At 43.9% G+C, this 23,723-nt stretch overlaps 2 protein-coding genes across 7 annotated transcripts in view; one reads left to right on the top strand and one right to left on the bottom strand.

The window, feature by feature from the left end:
• The window catches only part of LOC115339547 (myosin VIIA and Rab interacting protein), a 236,801-nt gene extending 227,642 nt beyond the window's left edge, over positions 1 to 9,159 (top strand). For 5 of the 6 annotated variants that reach the window (XM_030009690.1, XM_030009691.1, XM_030009696.1 and 2 more), the window contains 5 exons: positions 2,536 to 2,697; positions 4,419 to 4,523; positions 4,618 to 4,678; positions 5,486 to 5,604; positions 6,299 to 9,159. In XM_030009690.1, coding sequence (XP_029865550.1) covers positions 2,536 to 2,697; positions 4,419 to 4,523; positions 4,618 to 4,678; positions 5,486 to 5,604; positions 6,299 to 6,331 — 480 coding nt within the window. In that variant the 3' untranslated portion in view covers positions 6,332 to 9,159. The remainder of the gene's footprint in view (positions 1 to 2,535; positions 2,698 to 4,418; positions 4,524 to 4,617; positions 4,679 to 5,485; positions 5,605 to 6,298) is intronic. The other variant, XM_030009692.1, reaches the window with a different exon arrangement.
• Positions 9,160 to 10,800: 1,641 nt separating this feature from the next.
• On the bottom strand, positions 10,801 to 13,054 carry PRLH (prolactin releasing hormone). Its single transcript, XM_041122458.1, has 2 exons — positions 12,805 to 13,054; positions 10,801 to 11,089 (listed from the first exon to the last, which is right to left on the bottom strand). Exons 1-2 carry the CDS (start codon positions 13,052 to 13,054, stop codon positions 10,911 to 10,913), a joined length of 429 nt encoding a protein of 142 aa, XP_040978392.1. The 3' UTR covers positions 10,801 to 10,910.
• Between the last annotated feature and the right edge of the window lie 10,669 nt (positions 13,055 to 23,723).

Consider the following 23,723-nt stretch of genomic DNA (forward strand, 5'->3'; position numbering starts at 1 on the left):
AAAAATCTTTTATTTAGATCTAGGAGGAAAATGTTCGATCAAATTAAAATTTAACAAATGTAGGGGCTGATTGAGTGTCCTCGTTTCAGCTGGGAGAGAGTTAATTTTCTTCCTAATAGCTGGTATAGTGTTGTGTTTTGGATTTAGGATGAGACTAACGTTGATAACAAACTGATTTTTTAGTTGTTGCTAAGTGGCATTTACACAGAGTCAAGGTCTTTTCTGCTTCTCACCCCACCCCACCAGCGAGCAGGCTGGGGGGCATAAGAAGTTGGGAGGGGACACAGCCAGGACAGCTGACCCCAAATGACCAAAGAGATATTCCAAACCATATGACGTTGTGCTCAGTATATAAACTAGGGGGAAAGCTGGCCTGGGGCCAGTGCTCGGGAACCGACTGGGCATCAGTTGGCGGGTGGTGAGCAGTTGTGCATCACTTGTTTTGTATATTTGAATTCTATTATTATTATTATTATTATTATTATTATTATTATTATTATTATTATTATTATTATTATTATTATTATTATTCCTTCCTTTTCTGTCCTATTAAACTGTCTTTATCTCAACCCACAAATTTTACATTTTTTTCTGACTCTGTCCCCCATCCCACTGCAGGGAGGAGTGAGCAAGCGGCTGCGTGGTGTTTAGCTGCCTGCCGAGTTAAACCACGACACTGAGTTACAAAAACATAATGACTTTCGCTTCCCACTTTTTTCTCTCAGTCCTATTTTCTTTAGATATTTTTTTCCCCTCTTGAAAAGTACAACTTAGTGTGCAGAGAATTTTGTCACAGCATTTAAGTGCATCTTTTCTTTAACTTTCTAAAGATGTTTCTGTTCATAATGTTCCCTTTTCTTCTTTCTCTGAGCTTTTAGGCATGGTAGGGAAATTGAAAAAATCACCTTTTAATCTGAAGTGGCTGTGGTATGTCACACCACAAAGATGTATCATTTAAATGAATGGAAAGAATAATTAAAACCCACAAAAGCAGGAGCATTTGTTTAAATCAGCATGTTAACTTTATGGCCCACCTGTGTCTCCCAAGTACTTCAGCAAAGATGTTAAATCAGATCACTTATTTGTTCTAGGTTCATTTTTCAAAGATTTCATGCCTGCAGTTAGACTGTGGTCTTACAAGATGCAGTGAATTTGTTTCTTAGCAAAGTCACATACATGAAAAAAATGTATCTACAGTTATGCCTTGAAACAGCTGATAGAAAGGAGAAAAAAACTATTGCAAGTAATTAAGAAGCAATAATATAATAAAAAATAATAAAAAATAAACACTTTCTTAAATCTTAATCTAGTCATTATCTACCACTTTTGATCCATAAAGTCACAGCACGGCCAGAAATTATTTGAATACCTGTTGTGTCAAAGGACTCCATGATCTACGAATTGTGGGCAGATACAATGACTTGAGTGGAAAACATGTATGAAGTGAAGGTATCTGCTCAAGGATCTGGTTCAGATCCTGCTTGCTTGCCCCTTGAACCATGAAGTCACCCACAGAACATGTTTAATTCATGCAAGTTTTGTAGCACCACAGTCTTTACTGCTATTCGAGTGAGTGAGGCTGCCAGTGAGAAAAATCAGAATATATATTTCATTCCCACTGTGCTGTTACCAGCCTCATGGAAACAGTCTCTTGGCTATCTAGTAAACAGGCAGAAGGTGCAGTATTTTCACATGGGTCTGCACAATTTTGAGCACAGATGTCAAAAGCTAATGCTTGAAAATTCCATCCAGCCATGTACCTTATATTTCTTTGTGAAATAAAAGAAACACATAAAATACAGTGTATCATGAATTATTGCTCCAAGGAGCTGAATGGGAAATGAAACCTTTACCTGCAGTTATCCGAGGTATCATAGGTGGGTCAAAATATTAAAAGTTGTTTGTTTTTATGGAAGATCTCTATATGATAAAGTCTGTTATTCTCTCGTATGTGGCCCAGATAAGTCTATTGACCCTCCACGGATTCACTCCAAAGGGCCAGGAGGTGGGAAGGTTTTGGCTGCTGTATATTTGGGTGAGAGCAGGATGGGATGGAAAACCGTCTTGTACATGTAAGCACAGTTACTCTGTAAGAAGTTAATAACCATGTGCTGCTGAACAGTTATTCTTACAGAGTTTTGATTGCCAGAAGGTATTAGGTGTGTTTCAATAAACACAGCTTTACATGAGGTGTGATCTGTTGACTTCCCAGTGTAGACTTAGGGGTTTTGTTATGCAAAAATAAGAAAGCAGACTTTTCAGCTTTTTTTTTTTTTTTTTGCTGGTGAATCTGGAACAAATCTGTTTTGAAATACCATTGTAGCACCCACGAAATTTGGAGTGCAGCCACCTCATGCCTCCCTTCTCTTTGTGGATGTGTGTTTTCAGATTATTCCCCCATGACTTTCCTCTGCCAGCTAAGTCTCCCTGTAGCGGGTTAGCAAGGAGGGAAGCTCAAAGAAGATGCAGTCTGCTCAAACCTCTGTGTCCACAAAACAGAAATCACTGATGCCTCTCCCTGCCTTGGCCCTGCAGGTGTACCTGACAGCCAGCACTGTTTATGGGCTGGAGGGGCAGCTGACCAACCTGGAAGACGCCGCGCGCAAGATCAACAGTGTCACTGCAGAATCTGAGCTGGCCGATCTGGAGGATCAGGTAGCCACAGCAGCCGCCCAGGTTCATCACGCAGAGCTTCAGGTGAGGACAGCAGCTCCTCCCTATCTGCAGGTTTCACACTGCCTTGCCTAGCGCTTACCTGTTGTCTGCACACACGCCCTTTCGATATTCTTTTGTACCACAGTGAACAGATGATCCAAGGATGCTGACTGCATCGCACAAGCTGAGCAAAGCATAACTGAGATGTGTAACTCAGCCCAGCCAGATGTACTGTATTTGTTTCTTCCCCCAGCTTGTTTTCAGACATGGGAGTGCAACAGCTTGTTAACTGCAATACTGATTCTGAACCTGCTCCTTGCTGCCAGGCAGCTCACGTGGTGTGCTCTGTCACATGCGTGGCTGTGGTCAGGCTGCAAACACAGTCTTAGACAGCTTGTCTAATCAGCAGGTTGTAAAGCGCTTCCCAAAAGAAGCCAGCGTCTGTACTGTTCTACTGAAAAAGGCCAACGGCAGCCAGCTGCTAGGCCAAGTGCAGAGCCTACCACTTGCAAGCCTGCCTTGGGATTTAGCCGCTAAGCAGCACACATCCCAGCCAAAAGGCAATTGCTCTTGCGGTCTGCGATCTAGCGTCTCTCTAGCGGGCTCCAGAAAGTCTGGGGCTCAGAAGAACACATAATGATCTGGTGCTAAAAGCTGAACGAGGTTACGCTGCCAGATCTCAAGGGTCTAACACTGCTAGCAACTCACTGCCAGTGACTTCACTGACCAGTCTGTACCAAGCGAGGCACTCTGACCTGCCTGTGCCAGGCTTTAATGGGAAATACCTGGTTATTTTCCTCAGCAGGAGCATGCTCCATTTAGGACTGAGCAAAGATCTGAGAGTCTGACATCTCTCTGATGTCAGAAGTGCATTGCTGCACTAGATGGTGAACTGGCAGTGACATTTTGTTGGCTTCAGTCATTATTTTATGGTAAATATGTTAACGGGGGTGGGAGGTGAGGAGGAGAGAGACCTAAGCTATGCAAGGAGGAAGACAAAGAGGCCAATGGAAGGTCTTCTGCAGAGTGAACAGCTTCAGGTGTCATCGTGATTCAGGAGTCAGGTTATATGTCTGACTTCTCTGACACTTCTTTCCCTTTTGGCAACATTTGTTTCTGCTAGTGTCAACATCAGCCTACTTTCGCCCCCAGATGTTTGCTTTCCTGGACTTTAGTTTTTCCTAGCAATTTGTTTTCCATTGAGTGTTTTTATATAGTGTGTACCTGCATTTATGCATGTTTGTGTATAACATACATATACACTTAAATTATAAATATTTAAGATCAAATGTTTAGATTTTGTGACGGAGGATGTACTTTGCAAGTGCATGAAATTAATTCTGAATTAGGAAATGTGTCCCACAAAGTCATTCTTGGAATGTAGCCTTTGAAAAGCATAGCCTGAATGATCTTGGGTTTATGCAGCTAAAGGTAACTGGGAGATGGCAGACACAGGTTTTCTTTCCTCCTTTCTTTTTTTCCTCAAAAGGAGTAAAATGCCTCTTCCTTGGAGTCACAAGGTAGGTTGGATTGTTCTTTTACTCCATCTTTACTAACAAATTAAGCCCCTTTTAACATCAGGACTAAAAAATACAGAAAAGCATCAGAATTGCTGAAGAAGTTAGCCATCTGTTTATATTTTTTGATTAAAGAGGATTTGATGGGGGGAGGGATATATTTTAGTAGTGGCATCCACAGTAATTTTAAAAACTTCTTTTTCCCCCTCCCCACCTGTCTGTCTCTCTCTTTTATTTTCTTTGAAGATTTCAGATATTGAGAGCAGAATATCAGCTCTCACTGTTGCAGGCTTGAACGTGGCTCCCTGTGTTCGCCTGACAAGGAAACGGGATCAAAAGCAAACAAACCAGGTGCCAGAACATTATGTAGTATTCAAAATACATTGGGGAAATCTTGCCTCTTTTTCTGTAATGGAGTTGAGTAATGCATATGTGTTGTTTACAGATGCATACAATAGACACATCAAGACAGCAGAGGAGAAAACTTCCAGCTCCACCAGTAAAAGGTGAGCTTAAGTTGTTACATACATTATAGAGTCTCTCTTTATAAGGTTCAATGTAATGTACAGTTCAGCAAAGTAGGGGGAAGGTCAAGTTACAAAAGGAACAGAGAAAGCCTAATTATGTCCACCCTCCTCACTTCCCATTGTACTTGCATTACATAAAATACCCATTTGTCATGTTAAAAAGCATCACCACTTTCTCTTCAGTGGAAGTTGTGTCAGTGGTGAATTAATAGGAGCAGAAGCAGACGGCTGGGAAAAGCAAATGAGGAATGCTGAATACTGACCCTGCACCAGGGCTGCTGCTGCTCCAGCGTGCCTGGGGTTAGTTTGTGAGGCCCAAGCAGTCGCAGTGTTTAATTACTAAAAGCCAGTTGCCACCCTCCACAACCCACTGTTGCTTTGTTAAAGCCTATGTACGCTGATTTCAGTCCATATAATGTGGCTCAGCAATGTTCCTGGTATGTTAGGGTATGGCTGTGAACTGGCTTTATAAAATAAAGTGCTTTTTCTTTCATGTGTTCTCTTTTTTTTTAACTCTGCAGTGCATTAACTCTGACAATTCTAGGGCCTGCTTCACTTTGCATTACTCTTGTTTTACTCTTGTGTAATTCCACTGATTGACATGGCCTCAAACTTTAATAAATTTGGAGTATCACAGCCTGCTGTTTTTCATTTAAATTAAATCCAGCTTTCCTCATACATCTTAGGGGAAGTTTTATCTCTCTAGAAGCTGTGACTCTTCAGAAGTATTGTTACATCAGCTTCAAGCTGTTTTGTGAAAAATCTCCCTTTTTGTATTTTTCCCAGGTGAAAAAATAGATGGTTCTCCAGTTACCACTGTCAGAATGTTTAACAGAAACTTCATGCTTCAAGGATCTCTAACACAAAGAACTAAAGAGAGGAAAAGCACTGCCAAGGACTTAATGGTAAATTCATAACAAATGTTTTTAAAACTGCTATTAAAAGTAGTAAATAGAGAGACAGTGGTATCTGTGTAGGCAGCTATATATTTCAGCATCTTCACAAAACTTCTTTTCATAGTTTAAGGAAAAAGAATAGAGACCGCTGAGGCAGCTCTGAACAAATACGACCAGTGTCCTGGAAGATGTCTGACTGTATACTGTAGTATAGCAGCTCCTGAATGTCAGCCGGTGTGAATGTACCCTGGCTGCCAGGTCTCCAGGAATGTGCTACCTTATTTAAAAAAAAAAAAAAAAAAAAATCAATTAATGGTCCCCTGCAATTCATACTTCTGAGCCAGACCCTCACAGAACCAGCTGCACACTGTAACTCAGCAGGTGAGAGTCACCTGGAATCTCACTAATTTTTGAGAAATGTTCAAAGGTTACCTAAGTGGAATTTAAGGGGTAGATAGGCCACGCATTGGCTCTGCAGGCTTTGAACAAATAGGCTTCACTGGACAGCTGTCAATCATTTCTTCTGCGGCAGCCATACAGGAATAAGGAAAAAAGCTGACTGTCCCGAAGCAGTCTGCCACTAGATATGTGGAAAATAAGTGGGGAGGTGAGAAAGGGAAGGACCTGACTCTATAGGAGCTTCAGCAAGCTTGTTTTGTGTTTCGCTCATGTTTTTGTTCTTTCCTGTCCCTCTCTGTTCTAGGAACCTGCTATAGGATCTGCTGTGATGTACTAAACTTACACTTCCCTACTGCCAATAACACACTGCCTAAGGCTGTACACTAGAGTGCCTTTACTTAACAGCCATTGTGTATGTCCAGCTGAAAACGGACCCTCACGAACCCACAATGCCTCAGTTATAGGGCTTCGTTTGGATACCTCACTGGGAAAGCTGTCCAAGTCTTCAGCATTGTGGTCTGCTAAAGGAAACTCTGCCTTAAAGTTCTCACAAGACTCTAGAAAGGATGCTGAGTTTCAAAAGCAAGGCTCCACATTTTAAGATGCACTTTTGTTCCCTATTGATTGTACTAAAGTATGTCGTCTTTAAACTGCAGTATGTTTTTGTACACTGTCAATCATAATTATAGGCCAATATTTTGTACAAAAAGAAAGAACAAAGCAGACCTGTGATCCATATTTGCTGGCCTCTTACTGTTCACGTAGGCATGCGCCTTGTCGAGCAATAAGAACAAGTCTGTGCAGTGTATGCTGCTTTTCAGCTGTGTGGTGGGAATGGAGAATCGGTGCACGTAGCTCTGCTCCCTGGGAGTCAGTGGAAGTTTTGACGGAGTTTGTAGGAGGAGATGGTATGTGCAAAGACTTCTCTGTTCGCTGAGGGTACATTTGGCAGAGTTAATGTTCTAGCTCCAGAGCTAGGTATTTTGCTCTTGGCAGCAGGGGGAACGTGGATGTCGTGTTGAACTGTGAATTGGTGGCAGCACATGTGGACCAGATGTCTGTTGAGTTATGATCCTGGCATCTGGAAACATCTGAACACTGTTGTGAAACCAACACCTTTGTATGTCTCGTTCTTCTTGGTAGCATTGTCCTCTTGGTGGTGTCCAACCATGCTGTGGTTCCGAATAAATTGTGACCAAATCTTTGAGATTGCAAAAAGAAAGTAAAAGCATTGTGGATGAGATCTCTGCTGACTGGCTGGTGGTTGTAGGGTGGCTGCAGCCTGTAAGAGATTCCCTTCTGCCATTTCCTGGCTTTTCTGAGGAGGGGGCAAATGTAGCCCGGACGTCTCTTCCTTTGCTAGTCTATAGCCAACATAGAGTAGCTGGGGCCTGTCACTGGTGCCATGTGCACCGCACTACCATTGCACCACTCTTAATTGGATTGTGAATAGTAAAATTTCTTCTGTTGTTTCTTGAGACTTTTGAAAGGTGAGACAAACTGGAAGGCCCTTGAGCAGATGCGCCAGGAGGGAAGATGCTGCTTACAGGGTGTCCCTCTCACCCTTTTTGGGGAGGACCTTGCCCATTTGTGGTACTTTTAGCTCTGAAGAATACCAGGGAGGTAGTTGGAGGGCATGATGAAGCAGTGAATCCCTTATCTTCCACACAAAGTGCAGAGCGGGTACCCAAATGCAGACTGGGTCGATGTGAGACGTGCTGTGAAGGAGGGCATGGGCTGGCAAGTTGCCCCTCGGCGTTCAGAAGTGGTGAGCTCTCCAGAGAGCAGTGGGCAGCAGGGAAGGAGGAGAGCTGCTCCTTTCCCTGGGCTCCCAGCGAACGCCCACTAGCAGAGTGCCACACGTTACCTGCCATGCGGCAGGAAAGCAGTCTCCCAGGACCCCAGGCCACAAAATGTCTGTGGTTGGACAAATATGAGCAAAATTGGGCAAATTCCCTGGCTAGGCTGGATGTAGGGTGGCAGGTGGGGAAGGTGAGGAATGGCTGGATGGGATGGTTGGAAAAATGGTGCCAGTTGCAGACCTGCCACCCACATTTGACATCTAGCTTGTCAGTACCCTGATGTCCAGCTGCATGTAAGGAACCCTCGGAATAAATACAACCATCTTCCCACCTAGAATACATAAGCATCACTCCATCCCTTGAAGGAATTTCCCTCTGCCCGAGATCTGACCCAATGTGTTCGTTCTGGGTGAAAGTATGCCTTCTTTTACTTTCATACAATACTAGTTCTCTGAAATTGGTTTGCACAGATGTGAGGGCAGAATTTGGCCCACTCTGTTTAATATATAAATATATGTATAAAACGAATAGATTTTATTTATATATGCAATCCAGTAAAGGAGATTAAACAGAGTAGGATGCCTAGTAATTTTTTTTGTTATCCAGTCTCCTCCTCCTTCCTTGACTGTTCTCGTGTATGTATACAACACATTCCCAGGTTCTGGTTTATGCAGGTATGCGTGTTATGAAATGTCATTAATGGTGGTTGGTCTACATATTCGTCTAATAAATAATAACTAATATTGTGTATGTAATATCAATACAGAAATGACTAATTTTAATAGAATAACTCTTTGGCTTTTGTTCTGTTAGTGTGATTTAAACAAGCCAACAAAGTTTGGAATAGGTTGTTTTCCTTAAGAGGCATGAAAAGCAACTATTATCGTGTTACAATGTTAAAATATTCAGTCTTCTTTGACAGAAAAATGTGTACTGTGTAGGCATTGCAAAAAAAAAAAAGAAAAGAAAAAATTTTAAAAAAATCCCACCTGCTATAAGGCATTTGAATTTTTACAAATGTTTATTGTGCCAAATATGTGCAGAGATATAATTTACTGTTTTAAAACAATCATAAAAGCATATGTTATAGCACACAAAGAATTATTTTGTCATCAGGTGATTTCAATCTTTAGTGTTAATATTTATATTTAGATTAATTTTTATAAATGAAAATATTTTAATGGGTAAAATGAAGACTATATTATCTATTTGATTAAGTCTGAGTGAATATTAAGCTTGCCTTGTTGTTGTTATCTGCATACTCACCAAGAATTATTGTCAAGAGAAATTATAAAAGAGTAAAAGTGATTTATGAAAAGAATGCCTTTTCAAGGACTTGATTCATAAAGAAAAACCAAAAGTTCTTCTCTGTTGTTTGGATTTGTGTGCACTTCGGCCAGGAAGCGCGCAGAACATGCTGCCGCACGTGGCGCTCAGGTACGGCCTGTCCACGAGTGACCCCAATAGACCCAGGAGATGGGCAGCTCTTCAGAATCACCTTGCTTAGCTGAGTGGAGGAACACACATTAATGCACTTGGTTCAGATTTTCTCCGCTGGGGCTGGGGTGGGAGGAATCTGGTTAGGAACATTTGATGGTTAGTCTTCTCCAAACTGTCGAGCCCGTTGGGCGAAATACTGTCTCAAACAGAATTTCTCGGGCAGAATTTCTGTAGCTCTCATGGGGATTGCTACAAAATGACAAACTGAGCAAGAACTCTGCCCATAATCTTAGTCTAGTATTTCCAAAGTTCCATGCAATGAACGCGGATCAAAATATTTCTTTATCAGCGTATTTTCTCCACCATACGTCTGCTATTATCATCATTTAAACTAGCATGTTTTAAGTGACACTTTGGGTCAGCAGGTACATTGTATTATAAATAGCAGTAACTACCTTATTATAATAAAAATCCACTCTTTGCTGACAGACCATTTGCAAAGAGAAAAAAAGGTTAAATTATCTGCAATGATTAATTCAACCACTATTAAATTTTAGTAGTAATTCTAACACAGCGCAACTAGAAATGCAAGTTTATTCTAATTTGTCTTTTGCAGAATGATTCGTGACCTGGATTTAACCGTCGGGCATTAGCTAAATTGTAAACTTTCTTTTTTGGATATAAGCCGTAGATTAAACTGCATTTGAATATTATTGCTGGTAATAGTTATTAATCAGGATTAAACATATTATAAATAACATTTCTTATAAAATTAATATAACAAAGTTAATTACCGTGGCATACATGAGTATTGAGCCACAACCGCAGGCTTATTGATGTGGACTAATGTAGTAGATGGTACACGGCTTGTGATCCTCAAAGAGTGACTTTCACTCGATCAGGTAACATACTTAAAAACAACTACGTGGTTTTAAAGGGATCAGCTCATTTAGGCCCTTATCCCTTTTGGATAATGGTGCACGATCACATGCAGTAGGCACAAAACTCCTCTGAAGAGTTGAATTAGCCAATTTTTAATTTGTTTTCCTTCAGCGGGGAAGATAGGAGCTTTATCTTTGATAGGAGCTCCTTTTTGTTCATTAATATATCTCTGCAGCAGTACAGGAAGAATCATGAAGGGCTGGTAGGTAGCTCAGGGCTACATTCCTACGAGTGGATGTTAACAGCCTATACAAAAACTACACACAGAGCACCAGCTTTTCATGCCATTAATGCAGGTACATTAAAAATTAGTAAGAGCCTTTTTTCTTTCTTCCAACCATTGCTTTTTATTTTTACATATTAACAGCCATTGACTTTGAAATGTGACAAGAAGGTTTCATGATACACTTAACACTGCAGAGTTTAAATCCCAGCACAAAAGCTGTGTGGTTTTTAGATAAACCTAATGTTACAGTGAACAGCATCAAGGGACTGGTGGGGATGTAAGATGAAGAAACATTTTTGCAAGCTGTGGTGGCACTCAGTGCTAGTGTCTATGCATTGTCTTTTACCTGCACCCTGAACATGTTTCTTTTTGAAGGAACTTGCACAAGGAGCAGAAAGAAGAGCAGCGTGGGACTGCTAAGCAACAGCAGAACTGGAGGTCTGAGGTGCAGGGGAGGGCACAATTCAAAGAACTAGAGGTTGGGTCATCACCTCGGGGAACAGGGATCACCAGTCATCGTCTTCTGCATCCGACACTTTTTGCTCCCACAAAGCGTTCAAGATGAAATCCAGGTGCCTGCTCACAGGCCTGAGGCTGCCACGGCTGCTTCTCAGCTGCCTCTTCCCAAACCGACCGATGGGGCGAACACCACGGCCCACGTACCAAAAAGGATCAATCTCAGGACCTGGAATTCAAAGCAGTCAGTGAAGCAAATTCCACTGTACTTAAAGGCAGCATTTCCTGAACATCTTGAGTGTGTTAGATGGCTTATTTGTAGTCCGGGAAAAAAACCAAGGGGAAAGGCTGCAGCTAGACATACAACTTTCTGGTGCCTTTTAGGGTTGCTTTCCGTGTGTAGAGCCCAAAGGAAGAGGATTCAGATGCAAAATTAATTTTCATCCGTCTGGGCTCCGACCTGCAATTCTACACAGCCTATCAAATTCAGGAGGGCCCAGCATGCTTTAAAACTGATTTGAACCCTGGAAGAGGTGACAAGCAGCCTACATCCAGAAAGACCATCGTAGCTCCCTGTACCACCACTTTTAAACTCTTAGCTGAAGTCCTGAAGGTCCTACTGTCCAGCCTCCATTTCTGCTGTATGCACCAGGTACGCTATCTCTACAGGCTAACAAATCCACTGGGTTGCAGAGGGCGTTTCTACTTGAGAGATAAACATAAAAAGCTAATTCTTGTTCACTTAGGAGGCTGTTTTCATGGATGACTTTTTTTCTTTTAAAGCATCTGAAGTACACTTGGCTGATGTTTATAGTCTAGTCTAGTTTTAGAGCAGGTGTGGGGAGGGGTGTAATTGTATTAAAAGACTAAGATATACAACAGGGAAAATCTACAAAGTGTAGATGGAGATGATGCTACCCTGAGGAAATGCCAAATCATTCCAAAGCTGGAGCACTGTCAGGAACAGGAATAAACTTCAATTTAAGTGCATTATTTATCAGCCAAGTCATATGAAAGTCTCAGGCAAGGCAGCAGGATTATCGCCTGTGCATTTTGATGCTTGAACAGAGAAAATAAAAAATCCACTTTGGCTGTAAATTTCTCCATAAATACATGTTTTAAGTCTTTCCACACAGTGTTTAACACCTGTCCTGCCCACCAAAACCCAAGTAACTTCATTTTTTTCACCTGGGAACCTAAAAACTGAGGCTCCCAACATCTCCAGTTCTCTTTAATAGGGAAAGGTGTGCCACTGAGAGCTCATGCACCTTACTCCCCACACCCCCTCTCTCCCGCTCCACATAAAATTATCAGCCTTTGCTCCTTGGGGGAAGATGAGATTTCCCGATAAAGATTTTCTCAAAAATCTTTTGGACTGTGTGTTAGCTTTTACTTGAGATATATGGTATTGTCCCTCACCTGGCCAGCCTCAGTTCTTCATGGCATCTCTGAATGGAGACGCTTCAACCACTTGTGTTTTGACTTTCAGACAACTCATGGTTCCCGACAGAAATTAAGGTGTCTGTAAAACGAACTTAAGCTTCTGGCCCTTGCTTTCTTGTTACTCTGCAGAACTAGCTGTGAACTACCCCAGGTCTACAGAACACAGCTGAAAATTTGGTGCTTAAATATTCGATGTATACTGCCCTAAGTTTTCTCTGTCAATCTTTTGTACATTAGGGTCTTCTCTGGTATTTAACACAAACTATGCTATTTCCCTTGACTTATTAAGGGCTGTGAGAAGGACATTCGGTTCTCTATATGCATTTAAAAGCGTAAATGGAAGTACAGGACCCCACACCACCATTTCGCCATAGAAGCACCCACAGGGCTTTGCTGCTGAACTTTGCCTGACAGCCCGACCCTGATCCCTCAATGCACCAGAGACCGCGGGGTCATCATACAGGAGTCCATCACATTACATCAGGTGAGATTCGTACTTACTTCTGTTGTCTATCTGATGTTTAAACGGTCTGCTCTGTCTTGAAGCAAAGCTGAGCGATACCAAGAGCACCAGCACGTAGACAATGACCAGCTTGCAGTGCTTGGGTGACCACTGGGCACGTGGTATCCATGAGATTGGATGCCACATGATGGAGCAGTGGTGGGAAGGCTGTGAGGAGAAAAGTGAATGTGGGGAACACGTATGGGTTAAAGCTTTCAAGGTGAAGGAAGGTGTGAACTCTAACAGCATGTTCCTATCCATCAGAGCCATTTCATGACTAAGTTCTGTGAAACACTAATGCTGGGGATGTCCTGGGTATTTCTGTTTGAAGGCAAAGGCTATGCAGTGAGCCATCCACCGAGGTAAGTCTGCAACTGGAGGGGTTTTCTCACCATCAGTGAAAGCACCTCTCATGGCTCCACAGGACACTCAAGTCCTGGCCCTGAGCTTGCTGCTGACTTTCTGTGTGGTCCATGGGCACTGGCCACCAAAGTGGTTTTTAGCCACTACCTCCATCATCCTTTCCTCACTTGTAAAATATGTCTAACGTTTGTATTTTACACACTCTTTTTACAACTATATGCATTTCAGTATGAAAGGGAACGCTCCTCCTGTGTCATCACTCCCTTTCACAGCCTGCATGCAAAAGCACAACTTCCAGTTATGGTTTCCACTGGTACATGTCCTGATGCTGTAAAGGCACCTAGATGCAAACACATGAGAAATCACACACACACACACACACACACACACACACACACACACACACACCGCGCCCCCTCGAGAAGGGTTGTTTAGAACAGAAGGTGCTGAGTTGTGAAAATCACATCCAGGAGGTGAAGAATCCTGGGCTCATGTTGCCACTGCACCGTCTCTGGCATTTTGTACAAGCTTCCTCGCAGCAGCTCTCCCAGCTCTCATGCTAGGACAGTCTGCATTGTAATATGCAAGGTCTGCCTAGATATTTGACAGCCTGGAGCCTCTGCCTGCAGAAGTCAGCAGGAGCCCTGTTTGCTTAAGCATCACTTAAGGTAGATATACAGGTACAGAGCTATAGGAGATCCTCTCGGCTATGCCTACACAGAGGCTTCTCCTTGTGTACAAGTGGGATTTTTCCCCTGTTGCTGCCAAAATCTTAGCCTGCTTTCGGTACAGGCAGAGCAGGAATGAAAACTTTTTGATGCAAGATGCTCCCAAGCACACTGCACAGGCAACACAACAAAAGCATGTGGAGAATCTGGTTGTGTCTTTCATTAAAATGCAAAGTCAAAGGCTCCTTAACCCCTGGTATTTCAGTGAAGGTTTGTTGGGGTTTTTTCCCCACGCTGACAGTTACTTAGCAGGCAGCTTAAAGGAAAGTGATTTTAACCCACGATTTCAACAGGACCATGAATTAACTTTTTCTAACTGGAATATCTCATGACAGGAATAAATGATCATAGCACGTAAAACCACATGGGATGAAGTCTGCGTTCAGTTTCAGCTGGTGTACGTCTCTTGTTGCTCCATGTTTAGCAAAACCTTAAGTTCAGTCAGACAGAAAGATGTTTTGAGGAATCTCTTCCATGTGCTTACAGGGCTGCTGACAGGTTTTCCAGATTACTTGCTGTCTGGTTTTGTGTCTTGTTTTTCTGGGAACTGAGTGACAGAAAGGAAGAGCTTGCCTTGAGCTCATTGTTGATGAAAGACAAAAATACAGGGAAAAGCTTTTCGCACAAGCTTTTTCCTAAGCAGTGCTGCGGCTCAGCCTCCACCAGCTGGTCCTGTGCCCGCATCAGCCATTCCGACCACCTTCTAGAGTGCCGTTATTTATTGAACTTTTTGCTTATACGCTTGACCTGGCTGGGATTTCTATGAAGAACATGGCTCCCACTGCTCCTCAGTAAGTAACATGCCACCCCTAAATAGTCAGCGTGCCTAGCAACTCCAATCCTCCCTAATTTTTTTCCTAATTTCCTCCTCCTAATTGTCCCTCCCCTGTTTGTATGGGGAGAAACTGAGGCAGAGATAATGCCACAAACTTGACCCTGCATGATGCTGAGCATTTCTAACTCCAAGATAAGCATAAAATCCTGGTTACCCCCTCACAGTCCCTTCACATTGGCCCTTATGAATAATGGGGCTGGGAGATGGTGTGTGATCTCCTCAGGTCCAGATCTGCGTTAGCCCACAGCTCTGCAGCTTTCTTCCAAAGGGAAAAATCAAAAAAACAAGACCTCATACAGTCACTCTGTATGTGCCCTCCATTTCCAACCATTAAATGATCACCAAAAATTTTAAAACCTCACTAGTTTCAACAAAACTTGACACAATTAAAAGTTTCAGGAATAATTTTTCTCCTGGAGATCAGCAGAAGTCGATACCACTGCTGTTTGGTCAACTTTCTGCTTGGTCCCTAAGCAGAAAGAGGCTTTAAATCTTGGTCCCTAAGCAGAAAGAGCCTTTAAATTTTGGCTGTGACAGTGGTCTGGCAATGTCCATCGACATGAGAGGGGAAAGTTAAAGCCGCTAGTAAAGTTACAGTGAAGCAGCGGTATCACAGCTTGCCATGGGTCTGCCTCACACGAGCAGTGGGAGACCACCCTGGTTCTCACTCTGGGCACACAGGGACTCTCCACACACCAAACTCAAGCTCTGCTGCAGATCCATCAGGTCTAAATCTACCATGGATGTCCTCAGAAGACAAAGTGCTATTAACTCTTTAAACCCTAAAATAGCATCTTACTCAAGATCAATGACTGCGTATGACCCCTCCAATGCAAATGCGAACAGTTTTCATGTTTGAAAGCAGCATTAGAAATCCCCACAAGAGATCAAATCCTGGGTGAATCCAGGCCTGGGACCGCGGCTCATTTCAGGGCTGAGCAGCACGAAAGGCGCACTGCTGTGCTGCAGGCTCCTGCATGCACTTTCCCTGCAGGGGCACAACGCTGCCTGCAGGTTCAGCCGTGTTGCCTCAGCATGGTCTCCTTCCCTGCAAAAACTGGACAAAAGTTACTGAGCACAGAGCACAGCTATGTACATTAGTGTAGAAAAGCTAAAGCCCCCAAAGAAAAAAGGAAATCCAGCAAGAAAGAGCCAGAACAAGCGCTGAAGCAGATAGAGGGAGGCACTTACCTGTTTGCACCAAAGCTGCTCCTCAGGTAGCTGCTGCTCCAAGCAGAAGCAGGGCAGCTGCTGGGGGCTTGTGCCTTTTATACTGAAGGGAAATGGGCTTGAAGTGGGGGTGGGGGGAGTCAAGAGGTGGGCCAGGAGGACGTCAGCAGTACTAGTGAGCAAAATTTAAATGCACAAAAGGAGGGGTAGAGAACTGTGGCTCTATTAGAAAGCCATTGATCAGGGCAGGGAGCTGGAGGAGAGGGCGGTGCCGGGAGTTTGCAGGGGGAGCCTGGCAGGACATCTGGCTGAGGCCCCCCGGCCCACCAAGAGAAGAGCGGAGGGGAGGGGACCGCTGCCATGTCCCTATGGATGGGGGACACGGGCAGACCGGAGCAGCACTGGCTGCCACACTCTCTGCACATGAGAGCCAAGCTCTCTGTGCTGCCCAGCTGAGATGCTCTGTCTGAAGCACGTGTCTGCGGGGGGAAAACGCTCATGGCTGGGGATGAAGTGTGGGGAGAAAGAGGAGATGGACTGCAGGAAGCTCTCAGGGCCAGCAAGGTGGAGCAGTCAGTCCACACGCCCCTTCCCAGCCCTTATTCCTCTTGCTGTTGTCCCACCTCTGCTTTTTGCTTGGGATCTTACTTGACGGCAGCTCTTGTCCCATTAAGCCCCTAACCCACAGCTGGGATCAACTCACCCACACGTAGGTTTTAGGCCATACTCCAACACAGCACACAAGTAGCTGATGAAATCACTTGTGATTCAGTGCTTAAGCAGGTGCTTACTGGTTTTGTGGCAGAGAAAATTTCATCTGCATGAGGCTAATATCTCGAGCAATATTGTATTTCTACAATAGGCATCTCTTCTGTGTGGTTATTTTTAACTCTGTCTCTTGACTAATGTGTTGTTGCAGTCTTGCTGTTACAGATCTCGCTGCTTTAATAGCTAAGACGGTGTTTACTGTCAAGGTTTGCAGAGGAGCAGCAGTTGAACTGGCAGGTGTTTCACTCCTTCAGCACCATCCTGCGGCGAGGCTGACATGTGAAGCGTTACTGGGCTGCCTGGGGACCGCAGGCTCTCTTGCAGAGATCTTTGCAGATGCAGGGTTGTGCTCCGCTCCTGGTGAGACTGACTACCCGAAGAAACAATTTTTAAACCTGTGCTTAGAAGAGGGAGCTCTGAGGCACGACCTGGTCTCTAAGCTGAGACTGGATAGGACATGCTGCAGTCCCATTAGGATGAAGTGGAAGTTCAATAGCAAATCCGATGTTTAGTTTTTCTATAAAGATGCTTCCAGCCGGGAAAACCTCAAAGTACAAATGACCCTATTTCACTGCAGCCACATCCCAAAAGAAATGAGATGGGTTTTTTCCTAGGGGCAATTTGTGGGGTACTTCTACAAGGAAGCATAACTGAAATTTTGCCTGGCCTTGCCCTTACTCAGTATCCAGGCATCAGGTAGATGATGTCACCACCACTGGGGGGCTATGATCACTAATTGTGGGCATTAAAATAAATTTCTCATTTACATGTAATAGTTTGCTCTATGGTCATGTGTATGAACACAAATGCTAAAGAAGCCTGAGAAATACTCTGCCATTCTCCATTTTCCACCTAGTAATAGCTAAAAGAAGTGTCTTCCTCATCCAAGTTTTGAAGAGTTTACTCAGACTACTCAGGATTATAACTGCAAAATATGAAGAGCACTTCAAGTCCACGATAGCACAAAAGGTCCTTCCACAGCTAACACAATCAATAATGTATATACACGCTTTCTCCAGCAACCTCCTTTTAGCATGTTCCCTTTGAACCTTGCAAATGCTCCCTACCTAAAAATCAGTCTGCATCCAAGCACCAGGCAGTGGCTATGCTTCTGCTGTGCTAATTTTGTGTACAGGCGTGGAGAGGGTATCTTCTTAATAAGTAAAACCCTTCATGGTTTTGCATCGTAGATCTTTCCCCTTACTGCTCTTCACATTGACTTTGACCAGAAAATGTGGGTATCCTTTCTTGATCTCTAGTGGGCAGTTGCTGGAGTGAGGGCTTTTTCTCTCCAGGATATGTAGGACCCTGTCTTGTTTTGCTGTTTTGCTAAGGATCCTATCATTTTAAAACAGAAATAAAAGCCTTTTTCATCCCATTTACTCCTTCTAGTCTTGCTGTCACTGCAATACGAGCCCTTCAATAGCATTTTCACTGATTGACACCTACATGGAAGTTGCCATGTAAAATAAAACTGTGCAATGTCTTCATGTTAACATGGTTTGCTCGTTGGTAAATGCTGCCTGCCAAATAGTATACCATACAAAGAAAAATCATTATTAGGAGTGCCAGCATTTAAAATGCTCTATTATGATCAGCTGCCTTCATTCTGGCCCAAGGTCCATCTACTGCAGTATCTTGGTTTTGACAATGGCCACCAGAGAACATCTAGGGAAGAGTCTAAAAATAGGGCAGCATATTTTGACATTCCTCACTACCAGGCCCCTGAGCCTGGTGGTCCAGAGGCTTCCCAAGCCAAATGTTTCTTTGTGGTAGGTGGCCCTTAATGGACTACTTTTCTTTCACAGTTGCTTCTTGAACCCATGTAAATTCCCAGCATCCACAAGGTCATGTGCCAAGGACTTCACAGCTCTCTCCCTCCTACAAGAAGGATCGTGGCCGTGCATCTGTTCTGGACATAACACTTGCCCGTTTCAAGTACTTATTTTTTCATTTTTGCTTTCAGTCATTCTGCCTTCATGAAAGGCTACTATTAAATGTTCTAAGCAATGAAAAGTAATAACCTATGTGACAGTCTCTTTAAATGAGTCTCATCAGGCATTTCTCTTACCAAAGCACTGTTTTACTCCATCCTCATTGACCGTAAGTTACCATTTCTTTCCACTATACCACGACTGAACTACCAGAATGCTATGTATAGTACTCAGAAGCTTCACAGAAATCATCCTGACTTCTCAGGGTCTTTTCAGGCAGTTGTGATTTTATTTTATTTTGTTATCCCACTCATAGCAGGGCTTATGCTTTGGCTGAGGGAAGCAAGTCAGCTCATGAAACACAGAAATGTGAAAGCCACTCAGACTTGGAAGAAACTGGGAAAGAGCTGTCAGAGGAAAGGGGCTCATGAAAGAGTGAACAGAAAGATCATTTAAAAGACAGCTTGGTCTGTAGTGAAAGGGCAGAGGTTTGCATGTTAAAACCTCCATCTTTCTTCTGTGTCTGAGTGAGAGGCTGGGCATGTGCTCTCTTCTTTATGGATGGCCCATGGGAAGGTCTTAGGCCGCCATCACTTCCCTGCCCCACACATGACCAAGGACTCCTGCATGTAAAATTTCTGCGTAGGTTATGGGAAGCAGGAGCAGGGCTGAGCCTGCTGATAGCTGGAGTGTCTTGATGTTTTGGTGGGATGGCTGACCAGGGAGACACTGTGGGATGCAACTTCTTAGAAAGGCAGCTGTGCTGATTTTGGCTGGGATAGAGTTCATTTTCTTCATAGTAGCTGGTATGGGTCTATGTTTTGGATTTGTGCTGAAAACGGTGTTGATAGCACAGGGATGTTTTTGTTATTGCTGAGCAGTGCTTGCACAGAGTCAAGGTCTTTTTTGCTTCTCACCCCACCCCACCAGCGAGCAGTCTGGGGGTGCACAAGAAACTGGGAGGGGACACAGCCGGGACAGCTGACCCCACCCCAAGGGATATTCCAGACCATATGACATCATGCTCAGCATATAAAGCTGGAGGAAGAAGAAGGAAGGTGGGACGTTCGGAGTGATGGCCTTTGTCTTCCCAAGTCACTGTTACACGTGATGGAGCCCTGCTTTCCTGGAGACAGCTGAACACCTGCCTGCCGATGGGAAGCAGTGAGTGAATTCCTTGTTTTGCTTTGCTTGCACGCGCAGCTTTTGCTTTCCCTATTAAACTGCCTTTATCTCAACCCACGAGTTTTCTCACTTCCGATTCTCTGCCCCATCCCACGGCGGGGAGTGAGCAAGTGGCTGTGTGGTGCTTAGCTGCTGGCTGGGGTTAAACCATGACAGCAGCAGATACACGGGTGTGAAGGGCTGTGGGATGGAAAGCAACTTCCCAAGGTTAAAGAGAGGTCGGGCTCCTTGGCAGGAAATGGTGAGGAGGATGAATGGTGGCAATGGGAAGGTATTGCCTGGAGGTTGGAGTGACCCAGGAGGATGAAGTCCAGCGAGCCTGCCACAAAGAAATATTGTTTGGGAAGACAGCAACAGAGGCCAACAGTGAACTACAGTTTGATGTCAAACTCTACCATCTGCTCTAAGAACTAATCCAAAACTTCTTTTTTCTGTACTACTTCTACTGGTAGGACCCTTCCACAAATAGAAGGTGAAAAGAACAAAGCAAATACATTTGATGCAGTTGGATGGAGAAACAAACTGGTTTTTTCCCAGCCCACAACTCTCATTGTTTCACATACCAGCATGTGAATAGTTTGCAAATGCCATGAACTACTGCCTGACCCATGAGTCTGCCCAACCTTCTGTATTGGGGTAGAGCATGACTTCTGTGTGTGAAATGAAGTAAAATATTGCTTGTCTGATTTTGCTTAGCATTCAATGAGGTGGGGGAATAACACTGACACTTTTGCTGCTTGGAGCTGGAAATTCTTAACTGACATTAACTAGGAAGTATTTGATGATTGATAGGAGGCCCGGTTGCACTAATTGAGTTTGGAGGAATCAGGAAAAGTTGTATTCAAATCTATTCAGAAAACCATGTCAATTCAAGCAACTAGATGAGCATGTTAATTATGTGTAGCTTTACACTGAAGCTGTTCTCTACTAACATTCAGGTTCAGAGAAAAGCCAGGACTGGCTTTGTTTTGGAGCTATTTTTTCTTTGAGAAAGAGGGCCATCTAGTGGTTAACACAGAAATTGTATTCTTGCTTTCAATCATAACTAAGCAAGGAATGAACCCACACACGTTTCAAATGAACGCATGTGTATCTTGAAATCTGACCATATACTGAAGCTAAACCAAACTCCATATAACCCAGATTCTGATAAGTTAGACTGGATAACCAGTTGTTTACCACCAGCACAATTCCCAGTTTGCCCAGTTCTCCCAGTTAGCACTGGAACAACTTGTTAGCAGCTGGGCAGCTGAACCATAGGCTACAGCTCAGGACATCAGCCAGTCTCCCCAAGTCCTTCCTCAGCACACTGTGGAGGCTTTGCACCAGAGTTAGAGCTCGGATGGAAAAATAAGAGTCACACTTGGCATGGTTACAGCCACCTTCGAAACTATTCTGCTGAGAGTACAGATAGAGGGAGGATTTCTTCTGACACTATTCTTCTTCCTTGTTAGAAAGCCACCGGACAGCCTTCTGCACAGTGGTTCGGGATGTGCAGCTTCCAAACACAGCTGGATATAGTAGGTAGAGTCATGTAGCAGGAGCAGGGAAGATTACAGTTCAAGAAAAAAAATCAAGGATGGAAATATTTTTGCCTCTCTCTCAAGCATCCAGCACTTTGACATTATTTTTTTAGGATGCCAACATTAGGCCTGCAAAGGCAGGCTTCTGGCACTGGTGCGGAGCAGAATTTGCGTGTAGAGTAGCTGCATTGCTGGAATACAGGACAGAAATTAGTGCTGCTACATGCCATTTGCACATTTCATGCACAATCACTTTGTCAGGCAACTTAAACTGCTCTTTGAACACTGTGTGCTTCAAGCAGTAATTGCCTGGGTTTCCAGGCTGTTGCAGAGGACAGGTCAGCATGCGAGACTGTCATTTTCTGGTAAGGCAGACTGCAGGACCAGGTACAGGGAATCTGCCTACAGGAGCAATCCTTAATTAAATTACATTTTGGCTTTGTAAAAGCTCCTAAGGAATAAAACTTAAAATATTAGGGTGCTGCACATGAAAACAATAGTAGTATATATTAGAACTGTGTCCGTAGATGAAAAACAATGTTGTTCATTCTGGTTATTCCAGAGGGAATTGAAGGCAACTGAAGGTAACGGCAGCCTTGTGCGTGCACGCATGCAAAGACAGATGTCATACAGAGTCCTAAGTTAAAGCAGAGCTTTAGCCCCTACCATGTGGGTGACTTTTTTTCCTGATGCAAGGCGTTCTCATGGCATTCCCAGCCCATATTTACAACACAGCAGTTCTCTGGAAGAACAAAGTTTCTCCCACTGGTCTGGGTTACTTGTTGCTCCTAAAGGACAGCTGAAGTACTTCTGAGGGTACCCCGTGAAGGTGCGGTTCTGCACTAGGGTGACAATTTTTACCAAAGTGTACTTTATGCCTTCAGTATGTCATATTTTTCATTTGCACGCCAGTGAGTCCCTGGTTTTAATCCCTGCATCTAATCCAGTCATAAATAAGCTCTAGTTATTCACATACAGTTTGGCAGATGAACTGAAATACAGTAAAAGGCAAGCAAGGGGATCTCGTAATTGCTATTCATAACCAGGTCTTGGAACTATTACACTTAAATAGCTTGAAGCCACGATCAAGATAATTAGAGGTTATGTTCTTCTTTTCCAGCACAATAGTTGCCAGGTTATACATTAGTCATGGAAAGGCAAGAGTCTCATTCTCAATCCATTGCTTAAACCCTGATGTCTAACAGATATTAGCAAATGAGATTAACTCCAGCCTCAGCTCCAGGATCATTAGCCGTAATCTGAAACTTAGCCTAAGCAACAACACCTCTTGCTTCCACTTAGGTTTTAAACCCATTTTAACTGCTTCTACCTTTTTTGTTTGCTGCTGTGCCATGTCTGCTTGGCCCACCTTTCCACAGTCTGGTGTGGCTGGAAGCCCTTGCAACCAGGACTTTCACAGGTCTATTGCCACGAGTGTCTGCTCAAGAACAATGGGAAGAACTCAGTCAGGACACAGGACCTCAGAACAGCAGTCAAGGGGCAAAAGCAGGAGAAGCCCATCCCCAGCAGGATGTCACCTGCCTCTGCCCACAGTGACCAAAGTTTGGTGCAAGGCACTGGCACAGACTATATTTCTGTCAGACCTAAGTGACGGACGTGACATGGAGACGTGCAGCTCCCTCTGAGAAGGACAGCAGACGGAGAGCTCTTTGCATTGACACAGCCCCACAGCAACCCCATGCCAACGCACGTGGCCATTGCGGCCTGCTGCCAAGAGAACAATAAGCATGCTGGCCATTGCCTTTGTTTTAATTGCTGCCCAGTACATGCCAAACTGTGCAATTAGGGTTTGTTTCCATGCCCTCCGCAGTTGTCAAGGTTTGCACTTAAGAACTGTTCATTGTGGTTTCGTTTTAAGGACAACAAAGTCACATATTTGTGGCTTATAAAGGAGCTTTGTTGTTTCCCAGACAACAAATCTCATTTGTCTGAAAACTGTACAATGCATCCCACAGATGCCCAATGAGCCCACAGGCCCAGGTTAACCCTGCGGCGGGAACTAGAATACTCCTTGAGAAGCTGGCGTCTCATGGCTTAGACAAGTGTACTCTTCGCTGGGTGAAAAACTGGCTGGATGGACAAGCCCAGAGGGTTGTGGTGAATGGGGTGAAATCCAGTTGGCAGTGGTCACAAGTGGTGTTCCCCAGGGCTCGGTGTTGGGGCCGGTTCTGTTTAATATCTTTATTATTGATCTGGATGAGGGGATTGAGCGAACCCTCAGCAAGTCTGCAGATGACACCAAGTTGGGAGGCAGGGTCGATCTGCTCAAGGGTAGGAAGGGTCTACAGAGAGATCTGGACAGGCTGGATCGATGGGCCGAGGCCACTCGTATGAAGTTCAACAAGGCCAAGTGCTGGGTCCTGCACTTCAGTCACAGCAACCCCATGCAGT

This window comes from Aquila chrysaetos, chromosome 3 (genome assembly GCF_900496995.4).
Source record: "Aquila chrysaetos chrysaetos chromosome 3, bAquChr1.4, whole genome shotgun sequence".
NCBI lineage: Eukaryota > Metazoa > Chordata > Aves > Accipitriformes > Accipitridae > Aquila > Aquila chrysaetos.

Bases quoted from the DNA above. Each gene is read 5' to 3' on its own strand.
- PRLH (XM_041122458.1), bottom strand. From the start codon at position 13,054: ATGCTGTTAGAGTTCACACCTTCCTTCACCTTGAAAGCTTTAACCCAT. The intron at 11,090-12,804 runs GTAAGTACGAAT...TTTGAATTCCAG, and splicing joins ACATCAGATAGACAACAGAA to GTCCTGAGATTGATCCTTTT.